The sequence below is a fragment of the Pithys albifrons genome, chromosome 4, assembly GCF_047495875.1.
Source record: "Pithys albifrons albifrons isolate INPA30051 chromosome 4, PitAlb_v1, whole genome shotgun sequence".
Lineage (NCBI taxonomy): Eukaryota > Metazoa > Chordata > Aves > Passeriformes > Thamnophilidae > Pithys > Pithys albifrons.
In genome coordinates this window covers 68,441,752-68,466,158 of record NC_092461.1, presented here as the reverse complement: position 1 = coordinate 68,466,158, position 24,407 = coordinate 68,441,752, and the positions used below count along the sequence as shown (strand labels likewise).

Below are 24,407 nucleotides of genomic sequence, written 5' to 3'. Positions count from 1 at the left end.
CTTCTAGGTCTTACTGCTGCAGCATCTCTCGTATCCCTGGCTTGGGCTTTGGCTTCCTACCAAAAGGCCCTGCGTGACTCTCGTGATGACAAGAAACCCATCAGTTATATGGCTGTTATAATCCAGTTTTGCTGGCATTTCTTCACAATTGCAGCAAGGGTCATTACTTTTGCTCTATTTGCCTCGGTTTTCCAGCTGTACTTTGGGATCTTCATTGTGCTGCATTGGTGCATCATGACCTTCTGGATCGTTCACTGCGAGACAGAATTTTGCATCACTAAGTGGGAGGAGATAGTTTTTGACATGGTTGTTGGAATAATCTATATCTTCAGTTGGTTCAATGTCAAGGAAGGAAGGACACGCTGTAGGCTTTTCATTTACTATTTTGTCATCCTTTTAGAAAACACCGCCTTGAGTGTTCTCTGGTATCTGTACAAGGCCCCTCCAATCTCCGATGCATTTGCCATACCAGCACTGTGTGTAGTGTTCAGCAGCTTTTTAACAGGCATTGTTTTTATGCTGATGTACTATGCCTTCTTTCACCCCAATGGACCAAGGTTTGGGCAGTCGCCAAGCTGTGCTTGTGAGGACCCTGCCACTGCCTTCACCCTCCCCCCAGAAGTGGCCACAAGCACACTAAGATCCATCTCCAACAACCGCAGTGTCACAAGCGAGCGGGATCAAAAGTTTGCAGAGAGGGATGGGTGTGTGCCTGTGTTTCAGGTGAGACCCACCGCACCATCCACGCCTTCATCCCGGCCACCAAGGATTGAGGAGTCTGTCATTAAAATTGATCTGTTCAGGAACAGGTACCCGGCATGGGAGAGACACGTGTTGGACAGGAGCCTGAGGAAGGCAATCTTAGCATTTGAATGTTCCCCTGCTCCTCCACGGCTACAGTATAAAGATGACACCCTTATCCAAGAGCGCTTGGAATATGAAACCACGTTATAAACAAAGCAAAAACATGGCTTGAAGAAGCTTCATTGTTACAGTCCAAATTAAGGGTTGACAGTAGGGCTGTAGGAATAACTAAACTGTGTACTACAAGTAGAGCAGCAAGCTATAGTGTTCTTAGTCTGGCTATCATCATGATTATCATTTGATCCACTGCGTGCAGTCTGTCTGCAGGACATTGATATAGCAGAATCATCTGAAAGCCTATAAAAACCCCAAAAGCTGACCCACATATACAGATCAGTTACTTCAGCTAGGGAAACTCACTCATGACCCCTTGCTGCTATGAAACTCTGACTGCACAGTACTTACAATCAAACCACAGCTTTCAACTTTAGCCAGTAGTGCATTTTACTTTAGAAATTAAAGATTGATATTTCCATAATCAATGGCAAAACCGAATAAAAACACACCTTTTCAAAAATAACAAAACTGTAGCACAGTGTTGCTGTTTGGAAACTGTTTTCTGGGAGAAAAAGTAGGAGTATAGTGGTCTTTAGCAACACCGTAAATCAACCATTTAGGTTGGAATGGGTTTGCAAAATAGTTCTTAATGAAAAAGATACATTATCAAGTTTGTAAGGCTGACAGTGGAAAATTAACTAAATTTTTATTAATTAGGTCATAAAAATAATACTAACAGAACTGTTTGTTTTCTGTGGAATTTCAAAGTCTTTAATTTAACTTCTTGATATTACTTTTGACAGAAACCTATGCAGCTCACTTCTGGTTTTCAGGAGAAATAAGGAGCTCTAACATGTAGTAATATACATTAAATGATAATCATGATTCAGTGTTCAATTTGAAAAAAAAAAAGTGAAAGAACAGGGAAGTATAAATGTCATATTCTATACTTTTTGGAGGACCCCATTTAGACATTTCAGAAGAAACTACAAAGAGATAAACACACTGAAACTTCACTGTTTCAGGACTGGGAATGCATGACTCAGTGTGTGAATGTATGCAAGGGTGACAAGAGACTGTGACATGCCATACCCTTCTAGTGCCAAACATTGTATAACTGCAAAGCTGGTATTGCCTGAGGGACAGATAACAAGTGGCACAAGCCCTACCAGAAAAAGAAGCAGGAAAGAACAACCAAGTTCTCAACATGTAGAGACAGCTCTGATTTTTCCCACCCAAGGTGAAAGTGATGTCTTTTAAAGGCTTTCAGCCACCTCTTAGTAAGTATATTCACCGAAGCATAATATAAGCAAGTTATGTGGAAGAGCCTCTTCTGCCTGTTCAAGACTTGTGTCCAGATGTGTCTAAAAATTATGTTGAATCTCTTGTAATAGAGTGCTTTTGCTGCAAGCTTTTGGGTTTTAAATACCTCCCTAAATCTAGTCAATGGTATTATCCTTTATGTTAAAAGTATCCCCTGATGGTGCTTTCAAATGCATTAAAGGTGCAAGTCAAAATTTGATAGTATTTTTTTTAAATCTGGTGCAAAGTGAAAAACTCATGGATTATTTCAATATTTTTGTAAAGTAAAAATATGGTATAGAAAGTTACTTTTTATAAACCTCAAATCTTTTAATACATTTCATTCTCTTTATAGCTTAGATTTTAAGAATTGGTCCATGAATTTTATGAAATGGCTTTTTCAGGTTGACATAAACCTGGTTTTCACACATTATGGATTTGTTTTGCAGTGTAATGCCATATGAAAGCCTACATGGGTACTTTTAGAATACTCTATAAACTGTGGATCCTGCTTCAAATGTAAGTGGCTTGTAAAGACACCAGGTGATCTCAGAAGAATTTGCTATAGCTATTTTAATCCATTTTAGGAGAGCGAAGCAGAACTGAAGAGTTATTGTTGTAAATGGCATTGTCAGAATGGAGGAGACCTGATTATTGGTATTGTAATCTTCACTGTCAGATATATTCAGTGTAGTCACTGCTGTATATGCTGCTGGGTTAATTTCAGTCTTTCCTATTATGAATATTTGTACTATGAAATGGCCAAGGTTACACAGACTATGTTTATTTGTATGCATTCAATTAGCCATTTTTATTGTTGACTTTTTTTATTAGTGAAATGTTGGATACCTGTTGTTCTTTGCTGGGGCGAGGTCCTCAAAACAAAAAAATCTGTGGAAGTGTAGGACTCTGCAAGGCAGAGGGAACTTTACACAGAGCAGAAAACACCCATGCTCCAAGGGTTTCTTAGGTATTTTCAAATTAAGCAGTGGCCAGTTGCCTCTATAATAACTTTTTTAATAAAACAATTCTTTGATAGTACAAACCTGAAGCTTTGTACAAAGTGATTGCCCTTCTCTCCATGGCGATATAGCTGATTATTCAGACAAAAGCACTCCTGTGTTGTCAAAAAACATACCACTTCAAGAACTGCTACAAAAAGGTTTTTGGAGCAAATCCTTTGTCCTGTCAAATTCAGCAGAGCCTTCTCTCCAGAATCAAAGGCTAGTTCACGCAAGGAAGTTGCTGGGTTTGTTTACAAGCAAGACAAATGGTAAGCTTCCTGATCCAAGATATGAGGGTTTCTTTTGGAAACAGCTGGAAGTGTTTGCCGCAGCTTTAACAACTCAGAAATTTAAGCCTGATTGAGGCACACGGGCATCCTTTGCAATCTCTACCTACCCTCCAGTACCTCCTGGGGAGAGAAGCAGCTGCACAGCTCTCAGCAGGGCTTGTCCTCTTCTGATGTCCCTCTCATCCTCTTGCTCTTCCTCAGAGCTGTGAGCTTTTTGACAGGGACCTACAGAACTGAAGTGTTGCCCCATAGAGAACTTAAAGGGTTAAGCTCTGCACCAGTGCTTGCTTTGCAAGGCTTCTGAAGAAGGTCAAGGATCAGTTTGTTTGATTTGCTCTTGTTTAGTTTCGGAAGGAAGGACACAGAGGTGTTATTTATGTGGTGTTTCATGCCTACCATTTACTTAATTTACTCTCCCAACATTTTTACTTTTTTCAAATAATGTTTGTAAAAACGCTTATCTTAAACAGGGGCTGAGTGCAGAGTGACATATACACATATATATGTATATATAAAATATATATATGTATGCAGCACTACAAATGTACACCTTGTCCTCAGAATTGAATCCAGCTGTTTGAGGAAGAAGAGCAATCACTACACACTAAGGTAAAATTTGCTCTCCAAAACCTTACTCTGTTACATTCATGACACCAGTGATACTTGTACTGAGAACAGGGTGGCCATTTGAATCTTAGCACTCAGATGACCACATGGCAGTTTCCTAATTTGCATTGTTGTGGATAGTCACATTAAAAGCTGTAAGAATTTTTTATAGAAATTGCCAAGATTAAACATAGTCCATGTTGAAATTCTGTGATGGCCTTATGAATAGTTAATAATATGCACTATTATTTTTAACACAGTTTTTAAATCAATAAAGTTTAATTATACAGCAATAGCACAAAAAAAAAAAAAGAAAAATATCAGGCCTTTTAAATTTCATTCCAAAATACAGAAACATACATAAAATGTTCATATTTTCATATTTACATTCTGATAAAGAAAAGCAATCACATCTCTATGTTAGAAGCAAGAATTATAAAAGCATCGTTCTAATGAACTAAAAAAAATTGTCAGCAGGTTTAATGGTAACTTATCTGATTAAAGAATTGGTCTTAAAATTTTGAGACTCTGGAATTGTCTGTTACAGAAAAGACAATTCAACTACTATTCATTACTCTAATTAGATAAAGAAGAGGCAATTTATAACCATGTTCATTCAGAAAACATAAAATAATGTAGGATAGAATTTTTATTTTAAAAGTTATTTGTGCTGAATATTTCTGAAAAAAACTTCTTTGCAAATATATGCAATACCCTTTTTGCTGCATATTTAATAATGAAAAAAATAATTTCCAATTTTGTTTATGGCAATTTAAACATATTTCTTTTGCCAGAACAATGTTTCTGTGCTTGGGCTATATGGGGTTGATAGCATTTAATAATATTTTCACTGACAAAACAACAAATCCTCTACTAATTAATTTTTATAACATTGGAGAAATTGTCCTTCCAAAATTCAATGCTAGACCTCAACAACCTGATTTCGTAAACTTTTAAGCAGAGAAGGTAAACTACAATTTTATTGGAGATGTAATTTTTAATATGTGGTGAACAGCTATTAAACCCATATTAGTTTAAAACATTTGATGGTCTAGCCAATACATCATTATTTCCCCAAAAGAGCAATTCATAAGTGGTACTAGAAGTACAAGTGCTGCTTTATTTGGAAAGGGATTCCCAATCATGCAATATGTTCATTTACTTTTTATTGACTAGTAAATATTCAAAACCAGTCTGTTGGTTTTTTTAGAACACAAGTTAAACAATTTTGAAATCTTTGTGATTTGATCCTATAGCTACTGAAGAGACTCAGCAGTGGTGCTGTGCTGAGTTTTAGTTGGGTCTGCCAGTGATTCGGCTCCCAAAGACACTGCCCTTTGCTCCATCCCTGAAACCATGCAATCTGGAGTGACTGAGATGCAGAGATTTACTTTGCCTCCTCTGCACTGCCTTCACAATGCCAAGGAAAAAAGACTTCAGCAGATTCCTGGGGTCCTACCACTGCCTCTCTTGCTCCTGTGCATGGTGGGAAGCAGAGTAAATTGCATCTGTGCATCTATCTAAACAATCTTATTTAGGCTGGGTCCCTACAAAGGTGTGTGTTATGAAAATAATCACAACATGTGTCCATGAATTTAAAAGTCCAACACTGCAATTTCTAATTCTGTAGTATAACAATAGAGAATGTTGGAAGAATTGTCTAAATACACAATAAGCCATTTAATTTTGCTAATTGTAGCAATTAGACTAGCTTACATGAAGCCCATGCTCTCAGCAGAAAGTCATCTATATACCAGAGACATTGTTATGAAATCCTCCCTTGATTGTTTATAGAACTGTCTTTTCATTGCAACATTGAATCGATTCTTCTTTATTCTGATAAAAGGGATAAAATGCAAAATGAGAAGTCTTTATATCTGAGAATTAAAAAAAAAACAACAAACGAAAAAAACCACGACAGATTACTGCAGTCTACATGTAAAAACTTGTTGAAACAAATTCTGTTATTATTTTCATTTGGCTACAGATTGCTGAGTGATCCAATTCTTCTCACATCTGGTGTGAGCAGACTTACTTACAGGAGAGACAGAGAATAGTGTCACTGATCAACAGATCATTTACAAAACTGTTTTAATGTTTGAATCAATTGTTTTACCTTAGTGACCTCAGGACTTTTGTGAGATTTCTTCACTGATATGAATATGACAAAATCAGGCTCCTGGCACTGAGCTAACAACTACATGAAATTCAGACCACAGCAGTGGAAGTCCTCACCTCCTTGCTCCAAACTGATGCCAGCTGGAGATATGCTTTTTCCAAAGAGCCTGCATGTCAGTTGGCTCAACCAGAAATACATACTATGAACTTAGTGCTAGCTCAGCATGAATCAAACATTTCTTTTTCTTTCCATTTTAGTTCAAACATTTAAGAATATACCCACTTTGACAAGTTTGATGTTTCATGATCCTTTTAACAAGACTTTGAAAAGCAACTCTGAAATCAGTCATTTCCAATGATTGTTACAAAAGCCAATTGCTGGCCAGCACCACCATTAAAAGGACACTTTCTATATGTGTAAGCTTGGCTCCTGTACTTATATTTTGCTCTGAATGCTTAGGGTGTCATTCTTATGCAGCGGATCTTATGTACCCATTAGTAAGCTGTGTGCCTACTCTGAATCCTGGGGCAAAGAGGACAGATGTGCAAGGTGCAGGGCAAAAAGTCCTCTTCTGCACATTAACAGAGTGCTTTGCATGAGCCAGAGAAGTCAGAATGAAGCTCATGTGTAATTACAACAGAGGGATTGATGCTATATTCATTGATAGGTTTTACATGATTTTTTATATAAATGGCCAACTTCCATATGCAAAGCATTACAAAATAAAAACAGCCAAGAATCTTTAAAGTGCAACCAAAAAATCTCATTTCCAGGAATGACCAGGAAATAGTTGTCTCCACTCAGCCACCTAGTGTGTAAAGGTACTGCAAAACAGAATTTCACTAAGTGTTTTTCTCAACATAAAAAAGCTGCTAGTTGAATGTCTAGAAGAGCCTGTAGAGCCATAACAGTACTAAGGTGAGACATAGACTACATTTGTGTGCTACAAGTCTGCTCAGGGCAAGGCCTTCTAATAATCCAGTACTCTCTTCCCCACCTCATGCACCAAAGAGCCCACAGAGAGAAAAAACTTGTGCATGAGCTGGATGAAAGCCACAACAGTCGGGGACCAGATACCCAGTACCTTGCAGCACACATGTAGAGGTCAGCAGAGGCACACTGGGGGCCTCAGGCTAATACTGTGATCCTCCAAACTGCACTAAACTAGATGCACCTGAACATTTTTCATGCCAGATGCTCAAGCACCTACAATTTGACTCCTGGACTTGGTCAGAAACAACTTGCTGTTAACACCATAAGGTGGTTCAGCTCCTATCTCCCACCTAAGGCTGCCAGGGTCCACTGAGCAGGTATTCTTCTGCCCATCTTACCGGAAGAATTTGGGCCCTCTGGGCTGCTATCAGATAGAGCTTTGCACAGAAATACTCATGACTGCTTTTGCAGCAATAGATTAGTGGTAAGCAGAGATCAAGGGGAGAGCCAGGTGCTGTTATCTCTTCAGCTAGCAGTGATTCATATCTCTAGCTACTGTCTCTCAGGGGAAGGATATAGGGCTGCACACTGCTGTGGAGAAGGGCAATGCTCCCTGCCTCATATTTTGAGGCTGTTCTTCCTCTTTGTGGAAAACATAAGGTTATCCTGCACAATGTAGACATACTTGTAGTATTTTGACATGTTTGGTCCCTTTAGTGTTGAGGACTGAAGTTGAGAAAGTTCAGTGGCATTTCCTACATCCAGCCAGAAAAATGTCTACAGTAAACAGCTGGGAAAGAAGCAAAATCACTCTGCTCACCTTCCAAAAGCTGTATGAACATGGTTAGCACTGTGACAAAGCCTGAATCTCCACATGCTGCCTTGAATCAAGTCTACTAATGCACTGTGTGCTAATGCACTGCTAATGCTGCGACCACGTTCACCTGGTTTTTCGCTGGAGCTCAGACAGACTTTGTATGGGCACCAAAGCTACAAGTGTAGCTTATCTATAGTTCCCTGAACCCAAGGTGCATACCCTTTGCAATCCCATTCCTTTGCCAAACAAGGATCATTTTGGGCTGAGCAAAGGGCAAACAGGCTCTATGCTATCAATCCAAACATGGATTCTCTGGATTCTCTGGATCTGACTCTCAGTTATGTGCAAATTACCCAGGTTATGGTGAATACAAGAAGTTGTGTCCAGAGTTTGGAGCATGCTATAATGAACACTCGCTGTGAAGGTGTTTGTTTTAATCATAATAAAAATATTAGGATCTTAAACTTGGGAGCAAATTTACAGTATCAAATGCATTTATAGATATACACGTGTGTATATATATGTGTGTGTGTGTGTGTATACACATGACAATGAGTCCTGACATTCTATTAGGATTCAATCTAATAATTCATTTAAATTCTAAGCCAAAAGAGAAGGATCAGGAGCATTGCTATCAAGGGCAATGAAGTGATAATTGCAAAAAGAGAAGAACATTATTGGAAAATACATTCTAGTCATTACTTGAGACAGGTTTGCGATGTATTGTGCCAGCACTTTAACAAAAAGTTATGGAGAAACTATGCCAATGCTATATTTCATAATCTTAAGTATTTTGGTAAAAGAAAGTGAGGAAAATTTGTATAAAATAAAGATCTATCATATTTACTTAATTAAGGAAAAAATCATATAGGAAAATGGCAAAGGGATCAATTAAACTTTTTTTCACTTATTGTTGGTTGCATTTGTTTATCTGTTATCATTGTCTGTATTTTATGTACAAAATAGCTTGCAATAATTAGTATTGTTTACTTACATTTACTTACATTTTAACTGAAGAGTGTTTGTTATCCAACACATATGCAGTTTTCTGACACATGCTCTCAGAAGGAAAGATCTGCTCTTGCAAGGATTGTGTACTGAAGATAAGTTCCAAATGCATGTATTTAAAAACAATACCCCTGCCAGTTTAACTGTACCATGCATACACAGTAGCTATTTCTGCAATTTTAATTACTGATTTTTTTCAGTATGTTCTGCATTATTATCTGTCTATCCCAGGTTGTTTCTTAGACAATGTTTGATAAGAATTAATTTAAAATTTCATGAAGCTGAGGGAGAGACTACTAGCCAGTGAAGACACTTGCTTCTCTGAAGTTCAGATATATGTCTAGAGTTCCTGACCTAAGTCACCATTCAGCATTAAGGACAGTATTTGACAAAACTAGTAACTTTCCAATAGGATGTGATTTATGGACAGTCAGATCTAAAATTGTCATGACTGGGTCAAGCAACAGCAGAAACTACAGAGGGAATGTTCAAAAATAGTCACTAATGACTTTCAACATTGTTCCCTGCATTTCCATTTTGGGACTTACACAGCCTTCCTGTCAGCCAGCACCCACAAGTGCTGTGATTGCTCCGGCACCGGCACTGCGGCATTCACTCAGGCTGAAAGTGAGGACAAAGTGGGAGCTCGCTTCCAGCTCCAGCTCCTCCTGGGTTACCAGACTGGCCCACAGGAGATATTTCACTAAGAACATTTTAGCTATTGGTGAGATTGTCACACCAATCTGGGCAGGATTTAGCCTTTAGACAGAACTGTGTGGACAATGAAAAATCTTCCTTTGTCAGCAGAGAGGGCCACTGCTACTATTTATAGTCACAAAGTGCCAACATATTGTCATGTATTTGTGGCTGCTATTGATTCCTCCTTTTAGGAACAGCTTGGAACTTGTCAAGCTGTGCATAGGTTGATTTCCAGCTAATTAATTCAACAGACATTTTTAATCTTGCAAATTTGTGACTTGTAATGCAGTAATCAAGGTCCCATAAGCAAGTATTAATCAGCTTGGAGGAAAAAAAAGAAAGACATTGTTAACTGTGTTCAGCAAGGTGCCCACACTGGAAAGAAAGATCTAGAAGAAATGCAGTATTAATAAGTTCATCCTAGCTAAACTTTCATCAGTCATCTTATGAAACATTTACCCATTTGATTTGTTTTATACATGCAAGGTGTTGTATTTAAAAGAGGATTGCTGGGTTCAAGATAGTTCTAGTTGCAATCAGTGGGCAGCTGGCCAAATTACCTTTTGGTCATCTATTCATCTTATCAACCAAAAAGTCATTCTACCCAGCAGCAGTACAATTTCATTTTTGAGATGACTGTGATAGTTATGGAACAGTTTATCCTGAAGAAATTACTGTAACAAAACGCATAACCGCATTTAGTAACAGCACTAAGTACTGGGTGAATGAGTGAAGAAAATATTGTATTCATTGTTCAACACACAGGTACATTTTAGCTACTTTCACACAAAGCAGAAGGGAAAAAATAGAATGTTGCCTATAATAAACCTGATAATAATGAAAGGCTTGTGATCCGCAAAGATTTTAAATCCTTTTACCATGAGAAAAAAATGTAGGTTAGTGCACTTGCAGTTTATAAAAATGACTAGGAATAAGTGGGTGGTATAAAATTTGACCTGAGTCTAGTACTTGGAGGAACACAATGACAGCAACACAGGACTCAGCAAGAGCTCTTCTAGCTTGCGCCCCTTCTGACACAGAGATTTAAGCAGGATGATGTCACAGCCCTTTACAGTCAGGCTGCACAGAGTGCACTTGTGTGTATGTCAGTGAGTAATCCGTACATATGTTTCATTGTGGAACATCTCCACTGTTGACCTTAGCAGGGAGGCCAGAGATCAAAGACATAAAAGCAAAGAGATGATTCCTCTGGTCAGGATTAAGAGATGTTTTTGAAACACTGTGGAAACTGCCCCTGCTGTTTCAGTGGATAAAGGGAGGAGCAGAGTCTTCTAATGGGCAAAAACAAACACACAAAAACCCCTAAAGAACCAACAAAACCCGAACCAACAAAACCCAAACCAACAAACCTTAATGCCAAAATGCTATTTATGGTGCAATTATTCTCCTCTCTGGGAAAGATGTTGACTGAAAAAAGTCTACAAAGTAAATGGAACACATAGGGAAATAGTGAAAGATATTTCTTAGATACAACTTTGTTGCTATAGACAGGAGGTTTTTATTAGCAATAAAATACAAAGGTGTCTCAAACTAAGGCCTGGGAGACAAGGATTTTGTATGGCAATTGTGCCACTGATGGTTAAATTTAGAAATCATAGATATTTATAATAGATTATGAATCAGAAAAATTTATAATCTTCTTTATGGAGGATAAATCTCAGATGGCTTCCAGACAAAATATAAGGTTTAAAATAGGCTCAGAAGATGGGCTTTTCTGTATATGGAGTATTATAGGCTTGGTGTTGTTCACGTGCTTGTGCATTTTCTCATGCTCTCAATTTGTCACATAGTACACACAAAAGCAAATAGTGGATTTTCAGGTCTATGTTCCTTTAGTGTTAATAGTCCTCATATCAACTTCTTCATGCACAGCTAAGAAGCACATACATGACAAGATGCAAAGGTGTAGAGCAGGAAAAAAAAAGAGAAGATGGAGATCAATAGATGTGGTTGAACACTTACAATTAGGGAACAACTGTGAATCTCTAGAGTAGGTAAGACCTCATAGCATTTGTTCATACTCAGGTATTCTGTCACTCAGTTCATCATGGAAATTACTTGGAAGGACTTTCAACTATGTTAGATATTATCATCAGGTTTTTGTTGTTTAGAAGCAGGAACAGTCTTATCCTGATTTCAGTAGAAAACCCTGTGGTGTTATCCATAGGCTCATGCATGATTGTAGGTGTAGCATATCCTGATAGGTCGTTTTCTTCAAAGATTCACTCAAAACATTGGCAAAGTTTACTAGATACAGTTATGATGATTTTCCTTGTGTTTTCTTCCATTTTCATCTTGTGTTTATGGGTCTCGTGCAATGAGAGAAGACTGCTCAGGTTACCTAAGAAACTTCCTTTTCTAATGTCATAGTATAAAACTTGAAAATTCCTCTGCATGACATCTGGCCATGGGATAACCTTTATAGTTAGAGATGGAAAACCAAGTTAAAACTACAAATACTGAAGTATTTTTTTCAAGTGCAAAGCAGGAATTGTTTTAAAGACAGTTGTCATACCTTGATGCTCAACTGATCTTACTTCATCATTCCAAAGCCTTGGTATATGCCCATAGCAACTTAGAATTCAGTATCTTTTGTTTCTGAGATAATTTCTGACTCACAGAACAGCCACTAACGAGGATCATGTTGGAATAGCATGCAAAGATCTGCCGTCCCACTGCAGTTCTTCTTTAACAGGACTGCTGTTCCTTTAAATCAATTCCCATTGATTCTCAAGGGCAGAAACTGTCCCCTGTGTAATTTGTTCTGGTTGAGGGGACAGATATTTTGCTCTCTATTCTCTGAGTTGTGCATTATTAACAAGGTAATATTTATTCTAACAAATGAGCATCACGGTATTTTCCTGGAGGTGCCATTCCATATATAAGGCTGTCTCTACAGCAGCAGCTGCCTCTGCCCTTCTTCCCATGTTCGCTCACCTGCCTCTTTAATAAAATGTTAACTTAATAATTGTTATTTCTTATGCTGCAGAGCCATGCAAAACCCAGTTCGACTTCTGGATTTGACCTGTGGCATTAGCAAATGGGAGATTCATCTTCTCACTGTAAGCCGAGTGGAAGTGGAACCCTCTGGGACACAATAAACTTTGTTCTTTACCATATTTATTTTATATTAATTTTCCAGAGTACAGCTGTGCTTTGAAACTATGTGCAGCTCTCTGTAATCTTCTTGTATTGGGGAAAAAAAAAAGTAAAGTAAAACCAACTTTTACTGTTCTTCCTCAGTGTACATTGTTCTCTTGAAATTTGCAATGTGCAAGAAGCATGTCAGTTAATTCACATTGGACATTTGGATGTCCATAGACTCCTACAAATCATATTAATTAATCCAGTAGTAATTAAAAAGAGCATATTCTTCAGCAATTACAAGAGAATGTATACCCAGATAAACTTAACTACTTTGCATCTTCTTCCACCCTCCACCTCTTAATTTACAGAACTCAAAGTTTGTTTTCAGGTCATCCAGTGAATTTGATTTGGCTTGGGGAAATGTGTGCAAAAGTGTTTCTAGGCTATTAGTAAAACAGGTGAGCCATCTAAAGCAATTTCACATGAGGTAAATGATGCTAAAAGACAGACTTCATACCAGTGCTTCATTTTGTGCTTACAAAACCTTCTTCAGCTAAGCAAAGAAACAAACCAAAAGACAGTTTTAAAGGACTGATGGAAAAATTCTGCATGGTGCACATGTCAATAAGTCATAGTTACACCTGTGCTCTGGACAGGAGCGTTTATTATGGGATTTGCTTTGATTACAGGCAGTTTATAATCATAAAGGACCTCTCTGAAGGTCCACCATAGCAAATGCATTACTTTATTTTAATGGAGTCCAGTAAGTCCCAGGAGAAACCACATGGGCATTTTGCTTTTAAATTTCACAATGTCCCTCTAAATAAAATTTGTTTTTTAAAGGAATGTCTTTAATAACTACTTTACAGTGCACTTGAACTTTACTAACAAGTGAGACTGTCAGTCATTGTGCAACAAATACATATTAGACTAAGTCATTAAGAATGTCTGAGGAAGCAGTATCAGACTTTATATTAAAAAAATAGTCCACTGTAAATAATACTAAAGCGTTTCTAGGTCTTCCAATCTCTGGATGAGGCCAAGATACCTGGCTGGATTCCAGGATGAATTAAAATGTCTTTTTTAATTTTCAGATGGCTTATGAATATATTAATTATATTTTAATATTTTCTATGAAAGAAAACTATCTTTTGAGCTATACATTTCAATTTCAAGAAGAATATACTTCTTTCTATAAAGCCTAAGTCACTGGACTCCAGGGGAAAAAATGGACAAACTGGAGTGTGAAATTTAATCTTCTGTTTCCCCTCCCAGGCTGCCACCTTGGCCCTCTATGATACTTGCCTGTTGTGCTTCACCATTGAAACCCCTGTAAATGGATCTAGCATCTGGATCCTGTCATATCCCACCTCCTTCTTTAGTTCTGGGTCACACAGGATGAGAACAGAGGCAGTTCAATTGCACAAAGGATCAGGCAGGTGCAGTTAGATCCTCTTCTCTTGCAGTTTCTCCACTAACACAACTGAATTGGTGGCGAGAAGGAGGATTGCTTCTTTTTGGGGCAGATGTTGACTGTGGATAATGAAACTTGGAGATATTATTTGTATTTGGAAAGAAAAGGTGGAAATAAAAGTTGTGATACAGTGAAGAGAATGACTATGTATGTCAAATACTTGCAATGGCAACACACTGAAACATCAAGCTGGATGCTCAGGCTGTAGAGGTTAGTGCTAAGGACCCAGGTTGAATAGGTGGTGCAGTACAGTCCTCAAATAATCATGTTTTAGTTTTTTATCCTCTGCAAACTGATATGCATGGGGGAAACAAAGGATTGCCTTTACTCTTGTTTCACATGCAGAAAAAAGATTTTTACATCCATTCCTGAAGTGTGCCTTTTAGCATCTTTGTGTTTCATGAGATCAGGCCTGGAAAATATTTCTTCCCCCTTCAAAATCAGAGCATCTTTTTCTGCTTAAGTTTACATAAAGTTATAATGCCTTGACTTCTCCGAGAAACTGAGATTCTCACAGCCCTACTTCCTCTCATGCTCAAAAAATCTCAGCAACTGAGCAGAAACTCCTAACAAACATTTTGGGGAAAGCTGTAATATCATGATACATCAAGAAATCTAGAAATCTCACAATCCAATCTTCTAGTTTTCCATTTAGTTCCAGCAGGAAAAACTAAAAGGCCACAATGTGTAGGATGTGTAAACATAATTGCCTATTACCAGCTCTGCCACCATAGCACTCCATGAACATCAGTGACTCCTCATTTTGGGCTGCTAGAGATGAAGTTTGTCAAAATCACACATTACGTTTGAAAATTATTATCAACATAAAAGGACATTAGAAAGGCAACATTAAAGGGAAAAGGGAAAAAAAAGGGCTTCAGCATTTCCTTGTTTAATAGAAAATAAAAATGAAATATGGTGTATATGCACACTTCAGAAGTACAAAACCTACTTTTTCACAGGCCAATTAAAAAAAAAAAGAAAGAAAAGGAAGAAAAAAAGAAAACCACCATCAAATATCCCAACTATTTCAGTTTGTGATGCTCCCTGCTGTGACGCTCTTTAAAACAGGTTCCTAGTGAAGAATTCGTGATAACAAGTTGCATATATCCATTTTGTAATCATCAGCAGAGGGATCCAATAGTAGGACTCAGAAGAGCCAGCACACTGCACATTTAGTAATGAGATGTTCTTAGGTTGTTGCTACTGAAGACAGGAACACATCTCCAAATTCATCTGTGTCCTACAAGTAGGCTTTTCATGCACACACACTCCAGTTGGGCATTTTGTAGTGAAAGCTTCCTGCTCCTCTTGGTAGGCAGGAATGGAAAGGAAGGCTGAGTCTGCCTCTGTGCCAGGGGCTGTTAGCTGGAGCTCTGTGACCATGATGCGAGCCCAAATCCCTATTCATCCTGAGTGAACTCAAGGTAACACTTTCTTGGAGACTGTCCCGTCTGCAAGAGGGAGAACACTGTCCCTCTCTCCAGATGAGAAAAGGTCCCTGTAAGCTGAAATGGGATGGTGCTGGGCACAGTCAGGAAGGTCCAAGAGGAGATGTAACCCTGGGGTCCAAGGTGGAGGCTTATCCTCTCTTCGGGGACTTCTGCATGCCCGGGGCCGCTGCCTGGTCTGGGTGTGTACACACCACTCTGCAGGAACATCACATGGCGGATCCCCACCACACAGACACATCCTGCATGGACCCAGACGTGTGGGTACATCCCAGGCAGGCTTCCAGGACATCTGTTCAATCAGGTCCTGGAAGATGTAGGCACGGGATCCCCAGCCCTGTGACTCCCAGGCGACCTCAGCAGCGGATGGGTGCATAGAAGTTCACCCAAGCTGAGACGGTGGTGCTTCCGGGCACACATGGTCGCACATCTTCAGACACTCACAGTATATTTCTGCCTTCCAGGAGCTTCAGTCCCAGGGGTCAGCCAGACCTCATGTGATGGCTGATAAAAAGTAAATGACTTCCTAATACTATATAAAGCCTGTAAAAAAATGCACATGCAAATACACTTGAATACTTGAAATTCAAAATCCAATAGTATTTTCTGTGTTCATTCCTATGTTATTACTACTTTCTTTTTCAGAAATCATAAAGTTTCCTTCTTAAAGTTGTTGCATAATATGAAATTAATTCAACTGTGTGGGTTTTTACTGTATATGTCCTGACTTTATTTTTTCAGTTATTTTTCATAGATACATTTTACATCTAACTACCTCAGCTGCCTTTTGTTTTCTTTTGGCACATATGAAGTCATGCACTTTCTGTATTTGGGGATTTGGGGGGAGGAATTCTTTCAGTTTTGAATTACCAGGTTCAAAGCCATGTCGATCAATTTAGAAAAGAGATCAGTTTAAGAAGACATAACTATTGACAGTTGCAGAACATACATTTTATTTTTAGGTTCTGTTGGGGTATAGTTTAACAAAAAAACACCATAAGCTGCTTATTAATTTGCCTTAAAAATGTGTGCTCTTTCCTAGTCAAGTTGTGTTATTTAACTATTCTCTTGTACACAATTTATGTGACAAAGACTAACGTAACTGTTGGAAGATAAACAGCAAATTGAACAGAATGGACCAATAGTTTCTCACTTCTCTGTTGTAAACTGTTGTGCTAAAATAATTGTTACTGTGCTTATACTCCTTAGTCACTATTGCAGAAATAAAATGATGGAGGCTTACATTGATGTTTATAGAACTGTGTAGATATCCCCCCCAGTACAAGCACAGTGACTAAAGGTGAATGATAATCATTGCAGAACTTGTGCTTTGACTTGTAAACCTTGTAAAAATGTATTTGGTATTTTATTTGAAATGAAGAATCAAAATAGTTATTAAAAAAAAGAGAAAAAGAAAAAGAAATCTTCCTGTAAATATATATATTCTGAATCCATGTATACAAACATTCCTTTAGAGTTCAGATTGTGAAGAGTGTCTTTATTGGCTAGAGACCACTGCCTCCTGCGGCAGAGGTTACATGTGCTATAGTAAAGAACACAGTGTGTGAAGTATTTGATGTACTGCAGTACCATAGTTCTTTTGGTCTGTTAAGTAAGTTGCAATTTGTGATGAAATGAAGTTGAAAGTAGTGCTTCATACTAACAAATTTCCTCAGTTACAACTTGATTTTTCTTGTAAAACTTAAAAGGGAAACTTGAAAATTTTATATATTTGGATTTTGTAGATTTTTTTTATTTTATTGCAACACAAGGTACCAAAATCATTAAATAAAGTACACTGTGGTCATTTTACCATGTGTCTGGAGTCCTTTTTAAAAATCTTTTATCCTAGTGGATCAGAAAAAGGATGCTAACTTTTGAGCTTCTGACGTTATTAGCAAACAAGACAAAAGCTGGTCCAGTTTGGGCAAGAGTTTGGGACAGATGATCACCAGAGATCCTTTCCACCAGTAATTATTCAATGCTTCTAGGCAGTATTATCACAGGAGCCTCCATCCCTGAGCATGGGAGTGATGCCAGTGGCTCCCAGGTTACCTCTGGGACTGAAAGAAGACTCAGCCTGGGACTTGGACAATGTTACAGGTGTTGTCCCAGCAAAGACTTCCAGGGAATCATGAGATACCCTGACAGGCATCTCACCCACAATAGAAGACTGTGCACTGGTCACTGGGGCTGAAGTTCTGACTCCTACCTTGAAGAGAGACCTCCAAAATAGCTGCCCTTGCCCAGGGAACAGGTCAGCAGATCCACCCCACTCCTTGGCCACTCAGGGATGAAGTGCTTTCCCACATGGGGCCACATACCCCAGTGCCCACTGCCACTGGTCCACAGTGCCAAGGAAGGGAGATGCAAGAGGAGCTTGATCCTGCCACAAGAAAAGGAGATTCTGGGCTCTGATCTCAGGGCTGTTGGAGGAGTGCAGAAACCCAGGACTCCATCACCTGAGAAGGGCCTTGGACACAGAGGACAGAAAAACAAGTTTTTTTGTTTTTATCCCCTCTTCAGATACCTGAAGGGGAAGGGAAAGCTGAGCCTCACACCAGTCTTGTGCTGACTCAGATTACTGGGAAAAATGAGGGAAGATGCAGATGCTTCTACTTCTGCCTTCTGGGCAACTGCCTAAATCACTAAACTATTACACAAGTTCTTGCTGTCTTTGGCAGCATCTACAATACCCTTAATAGCCCTCTTGGACTTCATTGCCAAATTTGTGAGTGCAATGCCACCTCAAGCCACAGCCAAAGTTTATGCAACAAAGGCCAGTACCTAGATCCCTCAGCCTTTCTGTCTCATTGCCATGCTCCCACTCCTTTTTAGATGCTGCTTCTTGGCCTCCCTCAGGGCATAATGAAAGGGAGATGAGGGGAAAACAACCCACAAAGCAACTATAGAAGTGTTGCAAGTTCAAAGAGAGGAAGAAATATGTATGTATATATCTTGGGTAAGTGAACTTGGAGGTAGGGATCATATGTGACTGACAGATTCTCAGGGATTTTGTTTTTTCTATGTATCTTCTTGTTTGCCGAAGTGTTTGAAAGGAGTAGCTTGTTATTTTAACTTGGAAAAGCATAATGAAGGGAGCAGCAGCCCAGCAGCATTACTGGGCTTGTTTCACAGGAGTTCTAAATCCTCAGCCCCTGTAACCTTGTGACTCCTCACCAAAGGCTCAAAAGCTGGTAGGCAAGTAATAAAAACGTACTTTTAACTACTTTTCTGACCTCTAACATGACTTCTTACTCTTCTCCCCAAATACAGGCTGCATGGAACACACTAACTGGGTGGGCAGAGTGGGGTCTAGCTCAGAGTAAAAGGGATTTATTTTGCATGCTTTTATGCAAATTATTTACCTGTGGGGAAAAAAGCTTTCTTCAGGGGACTTTTAATGAAAACCTACGTGAAAGAAGCAGAGCAGTTTCTTTTTAGGCTCAAGAAAAGTTAGCAGACTGTTTAATTAGATTCTTAATAACTGAAGGAGACAAAAATTTTGCAAGTCTTGAAAAGTGCTTATTCAGAGCACTTCTTGTTTCTTCTGCCTTAAAAGAATACAGAAATGTCTATGGTTCCAGCAAGACAAAACAAAACAAAACAAAAATAAACAAACAAACAAAAACCAAACTGGAAAACTAAACAGAGAGACTTGGTAACAAAAATCCCAAATGTCTTGGCCAAATTATTCAAGCAAGGGATTTTCCTACTTTATTTAGCTTGGGGGCTACTAAGAAGCTTGGCTTAATACTGCTAATAGTGCACCTAGAGACCTCTGTGCATGGGAAGGAGGAGTCTCTTCCTACTATTAGCAATCAGAAATTTGGAAAGGTAGATTAGAGATGAGAAGTTACTTTTTTCTCCTAAATGTTGCACAGGTGAAAAATGCACTTGTTCAGTGATTTCATAAATGAAGGTGGAAAACAGAAAATAAGTATTGATGTATAGCATTTCTGCTGTGGGACCATTTCAGATCCATGGTCAAGCAGAGAACTGAAGATAAATTTGATGGGAAGATGGAAGGAAAACCTACTCTCTGGGATGATTTTGGGCTAAGCAAGCTCTAAAATATACTACCCTCTAAAGTATGTTGTCCACACAATAATGCATGTTATAACTACTTTACATTAGTGTTATTCTCATGTGCTCATCTGTAATTCTTTTTAATGGTAAGAGAGCTCAGTTTGCTGCCAAAAGTGTAGCTCTGGAGGATGTTGAATCAGACTGAGTGGTGGGGTGGCTTTCCCTGCCTTTGCTGCCACCTAGCACACAAGGCCATGCATGGCCTAGGATTCATGTCTCTTCTTCAGCAGAAGGCTTTTTCCAAGATGGAAGGATGACTCACTCACAAAAGGCTACACACACACAACAAAAACCAAACAAACCAAAAAAACCCCATAAATAAACAAACAAAAAAGGACAAAAACATACTTACTATATCTTTCAGTAACCAGGTCATTTATTTTTAATCAGGCTCTCGTTAAGTGCTGTCAGTATGAGCTATACTGCCATGATCACACCCAGTATATACCTGCTGTTTCTCACTGATGTGACTATGTGCACACTTAGGGCTTACATTATTAACCAAGTTGACCAGTTTATGGAAGGCAAGACCACTCATAATGTTCTAAAGCATGGAAGGATAACCTTAAGAACATTACCAATCTAAATAATTGGAATTGAGGTAATGGATTAAGACTGACATTGTGCTCTGCTGCAGTTCATCACCAAATACCTCATCATTTTAAGCACATTAATCTTGTATTAATTTTAAATTTCCTGTGTCTCTAGAGAAGGTAGGAGCCCAAATTTGGAATTTTATCAATTCATTAAACTCCAGAGATCATTTCAACACAAGTCTAACTTTATTTTTAACTTCTATGACTAGTGGGGCTCTAGCAATAGCCACTTCTAATAGTTCCTCTATATCTTCACCAGCATTGGCCCTACTTTATTCATCTGTGAGCTTTGTGAAATCTCCTGCCATGCCAGCAGATCCATCACTGGAGTGGAACACATATGGTTTCTTTTCCCTGGGCCAGTGTGAGTAAGGGGCACTGTGATCAACCTCAGTGTAGCCACACCAGCTATTTCACAACCTGTAGTTACATGAGAGGAAAAGGGAACATCTGGAGTCTCCTCCAGACTGAGTGAGCAACATTACACAACTCAGCCTTTCCACATTCAGGTTTGCCCCATCAATATTTTTTTCTTGTCTAAAGATGTTGTAACTCTTCCATGATTCTTGCTTTAAAGCATTTTCTTTTTGTGTGTATTTATTTTAAATGCACATTTGTCTCTGATATTTGGTTTTGTGATTTCCTTTGGGGATTTGTTTTTGCTTTGGGCTCTGCTTGCCATCTGTTATGTTTGAAGCTACATTTCAAATGCTATCACCTTTTCATGCCGACTTTGATCCCAGCTGACTGTTGGTGTAGCAGTTGTGAGAGAAGCTGTGTGGTTACATTACAGGTGTATGGCGTTTTGTCAGAGGTCTGATGTCCTGAGGAATGTTCTAACACCGTCCTGATAAAATTGAGAAAATTAGCCCATCTCTCAACTTCTCTGACTGATCAGAGTTTTGTTAGGTACCCCATGTCATCTTCTGCTTACAGTTTCAGCCCAGGGTCTATTGTGCTGAGTTGGAATTTCTTTGACTTTTGTGTGAGGCTTCACCTAGCCCATATTTTAAAAACTAAAAAAATCCAAACCAGAAGGGGGAGATCCAGCCTTAGCTGGGCCATAATGCCCCAGAGCATTCACCATTTCCAAGGAACCCAAATAACTGCCATGTGCTTAAACTGTGCTATAGCATATATAACACAGCTTAATGATCTCCTTTAATGAGTGTCCCCAAATAACTTACCTATGTTAGCAGAATACACAGTGCAATGTACTCCATGTTTGTAAATGAAAAATGAGGTAGAAGCTTAAGTTTCATAATATCATTTAAAGGCATATATGAGCTGGTTTGCCTCCTGTGAGAAACACTGGTGCTCACACAGAGGTTACAGCTCTCCCCTCTGACCCAGCTGATAGCAGGCAGGAAATTACAGGCTGTTAAGAATAATTATACTTCACAGTTATAACCTTTCTTTGAAGTGGCATTAACTCCTATACATAACTTGTAACTAATAATGAATTGAGTTTATCCTTTAGATTGACTTTTGGTGCTGTATTTGATCCATCTGGTCTTGAAAGTGAGAATTAACCAACTTCATTCGACTTATCCAGTTACCAGTTTTTTACATTTAGTCACATAACCTTATCTCAAACTGTTAGTCTGTGCCAATAAAACTTGAGATTCAGCATTAACAGCTTCTTTAACACCCTAATGGGACAGGATTTCATTGAAGTGTTTTATTATCTGGCATATGAAATTATTTTACCTTGCCTGTAGAGCACCTCTGTGAATTACAGCTGAAACTTATGTCTTTGATTTCCCCATAAGGATTGCTCAAACCAGACATCTTCAGAAAATATGCAATTAAATGAAAAATGTTCTTGGAAATTTGGGGATCCAAACACTGTGGTGCTCAGTATTCCTTCTCAGAGCTCAGCTGGATCTCTGACACACCATGATGGTGACACTTTCAAATGTGGGCTGGGGAGCAGGGAATAGAAAAAGGATCATTTCTGCCCCTGCCTGATCCTGTCACCCAGTCACCTATATGATGTCACCTCTGGCTTCTGTCCATTTTAAAGGCTCTTGTGCCTCCTGATTGACACAGGGTCATTGCTGCTTTACTTGGATTTGTCTCACCTACCATGTAGCCCAGTGGAATTGCACAAGAGCAAGTTGTCTGGCAGGACTTTGCAGTCCTCACCAGTGTGTCCCTTGGGTTAGATGGTGATGTAGCAATGATCTGATCCAGCAGGGAACATCTCTTCCCTCTGCAGTGACTAAGATGTCACTACACTGTGTTTCTAATCAGGTATGCCATTACCCTACTAGTGCATGCAAATAGGACATGAGAAGCTTCAATTTTGAATTCAGCTTTTTTCAACATTTTTTTGAATTCAGATCTCCTAAAACCTTTTCTTTAATTAAGTTTTCTTGCACAGATAATTCATTTTCACCAGCAGCCTATGCTACAGAATGCTTCTGACTGTGCATAGAGATAATATAGTCTCTTTTTATATCTGCCTGAAGCAGAGCTAAAATAAGTGTTTGGTTGCACTTTTATCCTTTGGAGTAGTTTGTCTTGTGTGCATATGAGCAACATCTTTTGAGATCATAGCTCTTATGTTTCCTAAAGGAAAAGGAAGACAAAATAGGGCAGCCTTAAAGAAAAACAAAAAATCTTGGAAGAACATAAAAGTCTTGTGTTCATTACAGTTTGCCTTGAAGACTTTATCTGACATTTCTCTGAAACATGAGTTATCAGAAGCAGTAATTTGCTTTGTATTATCTACTACCTCAATTCAAAAGAAGTACTAAAGAGGATGCCATTCAAATTCATACAGGAAGACAGATCGCAGGGGAGATGCTCTGCCTCTTATGAAGGCAGCTAGTGTAGGGGAAAGAAAGCAGAGAAGATTCTAGGCTCAGGATCTCCCTGTTATTTAGCTTTTAACTGCCTGGGACAAATATACGAAGACTCTCTACCAAGGTGTCAAGCCATAAGTGTACAGATCAAATTGTGCAGTAGGAGCAGGCAGAGCCAGGAAGGAGACACAGCCAGTCAGACATGGTAGAGAAGGGTGAGTAATGGAGCTGGGCACTGTTGCCTGCTGCCTTCTGAGAGCTGAGTTTTACTGCCAGCAGGGCAGCTGCTCCATGTTCTGGCACATCCCAAGTCCAGCATGTCTGGTTTTTAAGCCGAGGTTGCGAAGAGAACTTTTTCATCCTGGCTTTTTCAGTTCACATCAGGCTGCATGAATAACCGACTCCCTGCGTGCCAGCTTGCAGTGCGTCTGTCTTAGACAGTATACAGCACCAATCTGAGCTCTTCCTGCAAGCTGTCAGAGCACGGATGCAGCATTTGGTGTGAGTGCTCAGAGATGCTCAGCTGATGTTCTAAGGAGTAACCTCTGCTTCAGCAATGTGGTTTTCCACTTATGCCAAGGCAGCAATGCTTTTAAATTCCCCATGTCCTTATTGTTCCCAACATGGGAAACACTGACTGCAGACTAACAGTCAAAATCCTTGGAGGGAAAAAAATTAAAAAAACAGAAGCCAAAATTTAGCAAACCTTTTCACACTGCAAGCTTCCTCATGCAAAGATACTTCATTCCCTTGCCCTCAGATGCCAGCAAAGGAGATGTCATTTTGGGGGTTTTTCCATGCTATGCATTATGGCATTTGTAAGTGTGAATTGAGCAGACCTAACAGCACAAGGTGGGCAGGCAGGGAGGGCTGCTTTCAGGCTGCCTAGGGCAAATGTCATTAGGGATCAGGTATATAAAAAAAATTGCTTTCGTCTTACAAAGGGGAATAACTGCACTGTCTAAGCCATGTTGTGCCATCATAAAACATTCTGAGCTGGAAGGGACCCACAGGGATCACCAAGTCCAAATCTTGGCCCTGCATAGGACAGCAGCAAGAGTCACACCGTGTGTCTGAGAGCATTGACCAAATGCTTCTTGAACTCTGCCAGGCTTAGTGTTGTGACCACTTCTCTGGGGAGCCTGTTCCAGTGCCCAACCACTGAAGAACCTTTTTCTAATATCTGACCTAAACCTTCCCTGACACAACTTCAGGACATTCCCTCAGGTCTTGTCACTGG

The 24,407-nt window shown here is 39.2% G+C and overlaps 1 protein-coding gene across 2 annotated transcripts in view; it reads left to right on the top strand.

The window, feature by feature from the left end:
- XKR4 (XK related 4) overlaps window positions 1-17,484 on the top strand; it is a 241,973-nt gene extending 224,489 nt beyond the window's left edge. Inside the window, exons 3-4 of one of the 2 annotated variants that reach the window (XR_011697742.1) lie at window positions 8-2,141; window positions 12,650-17,484. Coding sequence is in view for 1 of the 2 variants with exons in the window: in XM_071554526.1 (XP_071410627.1) it covers window positions 8-954 (947 nt within the window). In the remaining variant the exon portion in view is untranslated. Of the gene's footprint in view, window positions 1-7 lie in introns of both variants that reach the window. The other variant, XM_071554526.1, reaches the window with a different exon arrangement.
- The last annotated feature ends 6,923 nt before the right edge of the window (window positions 17,485-24,407 follow it).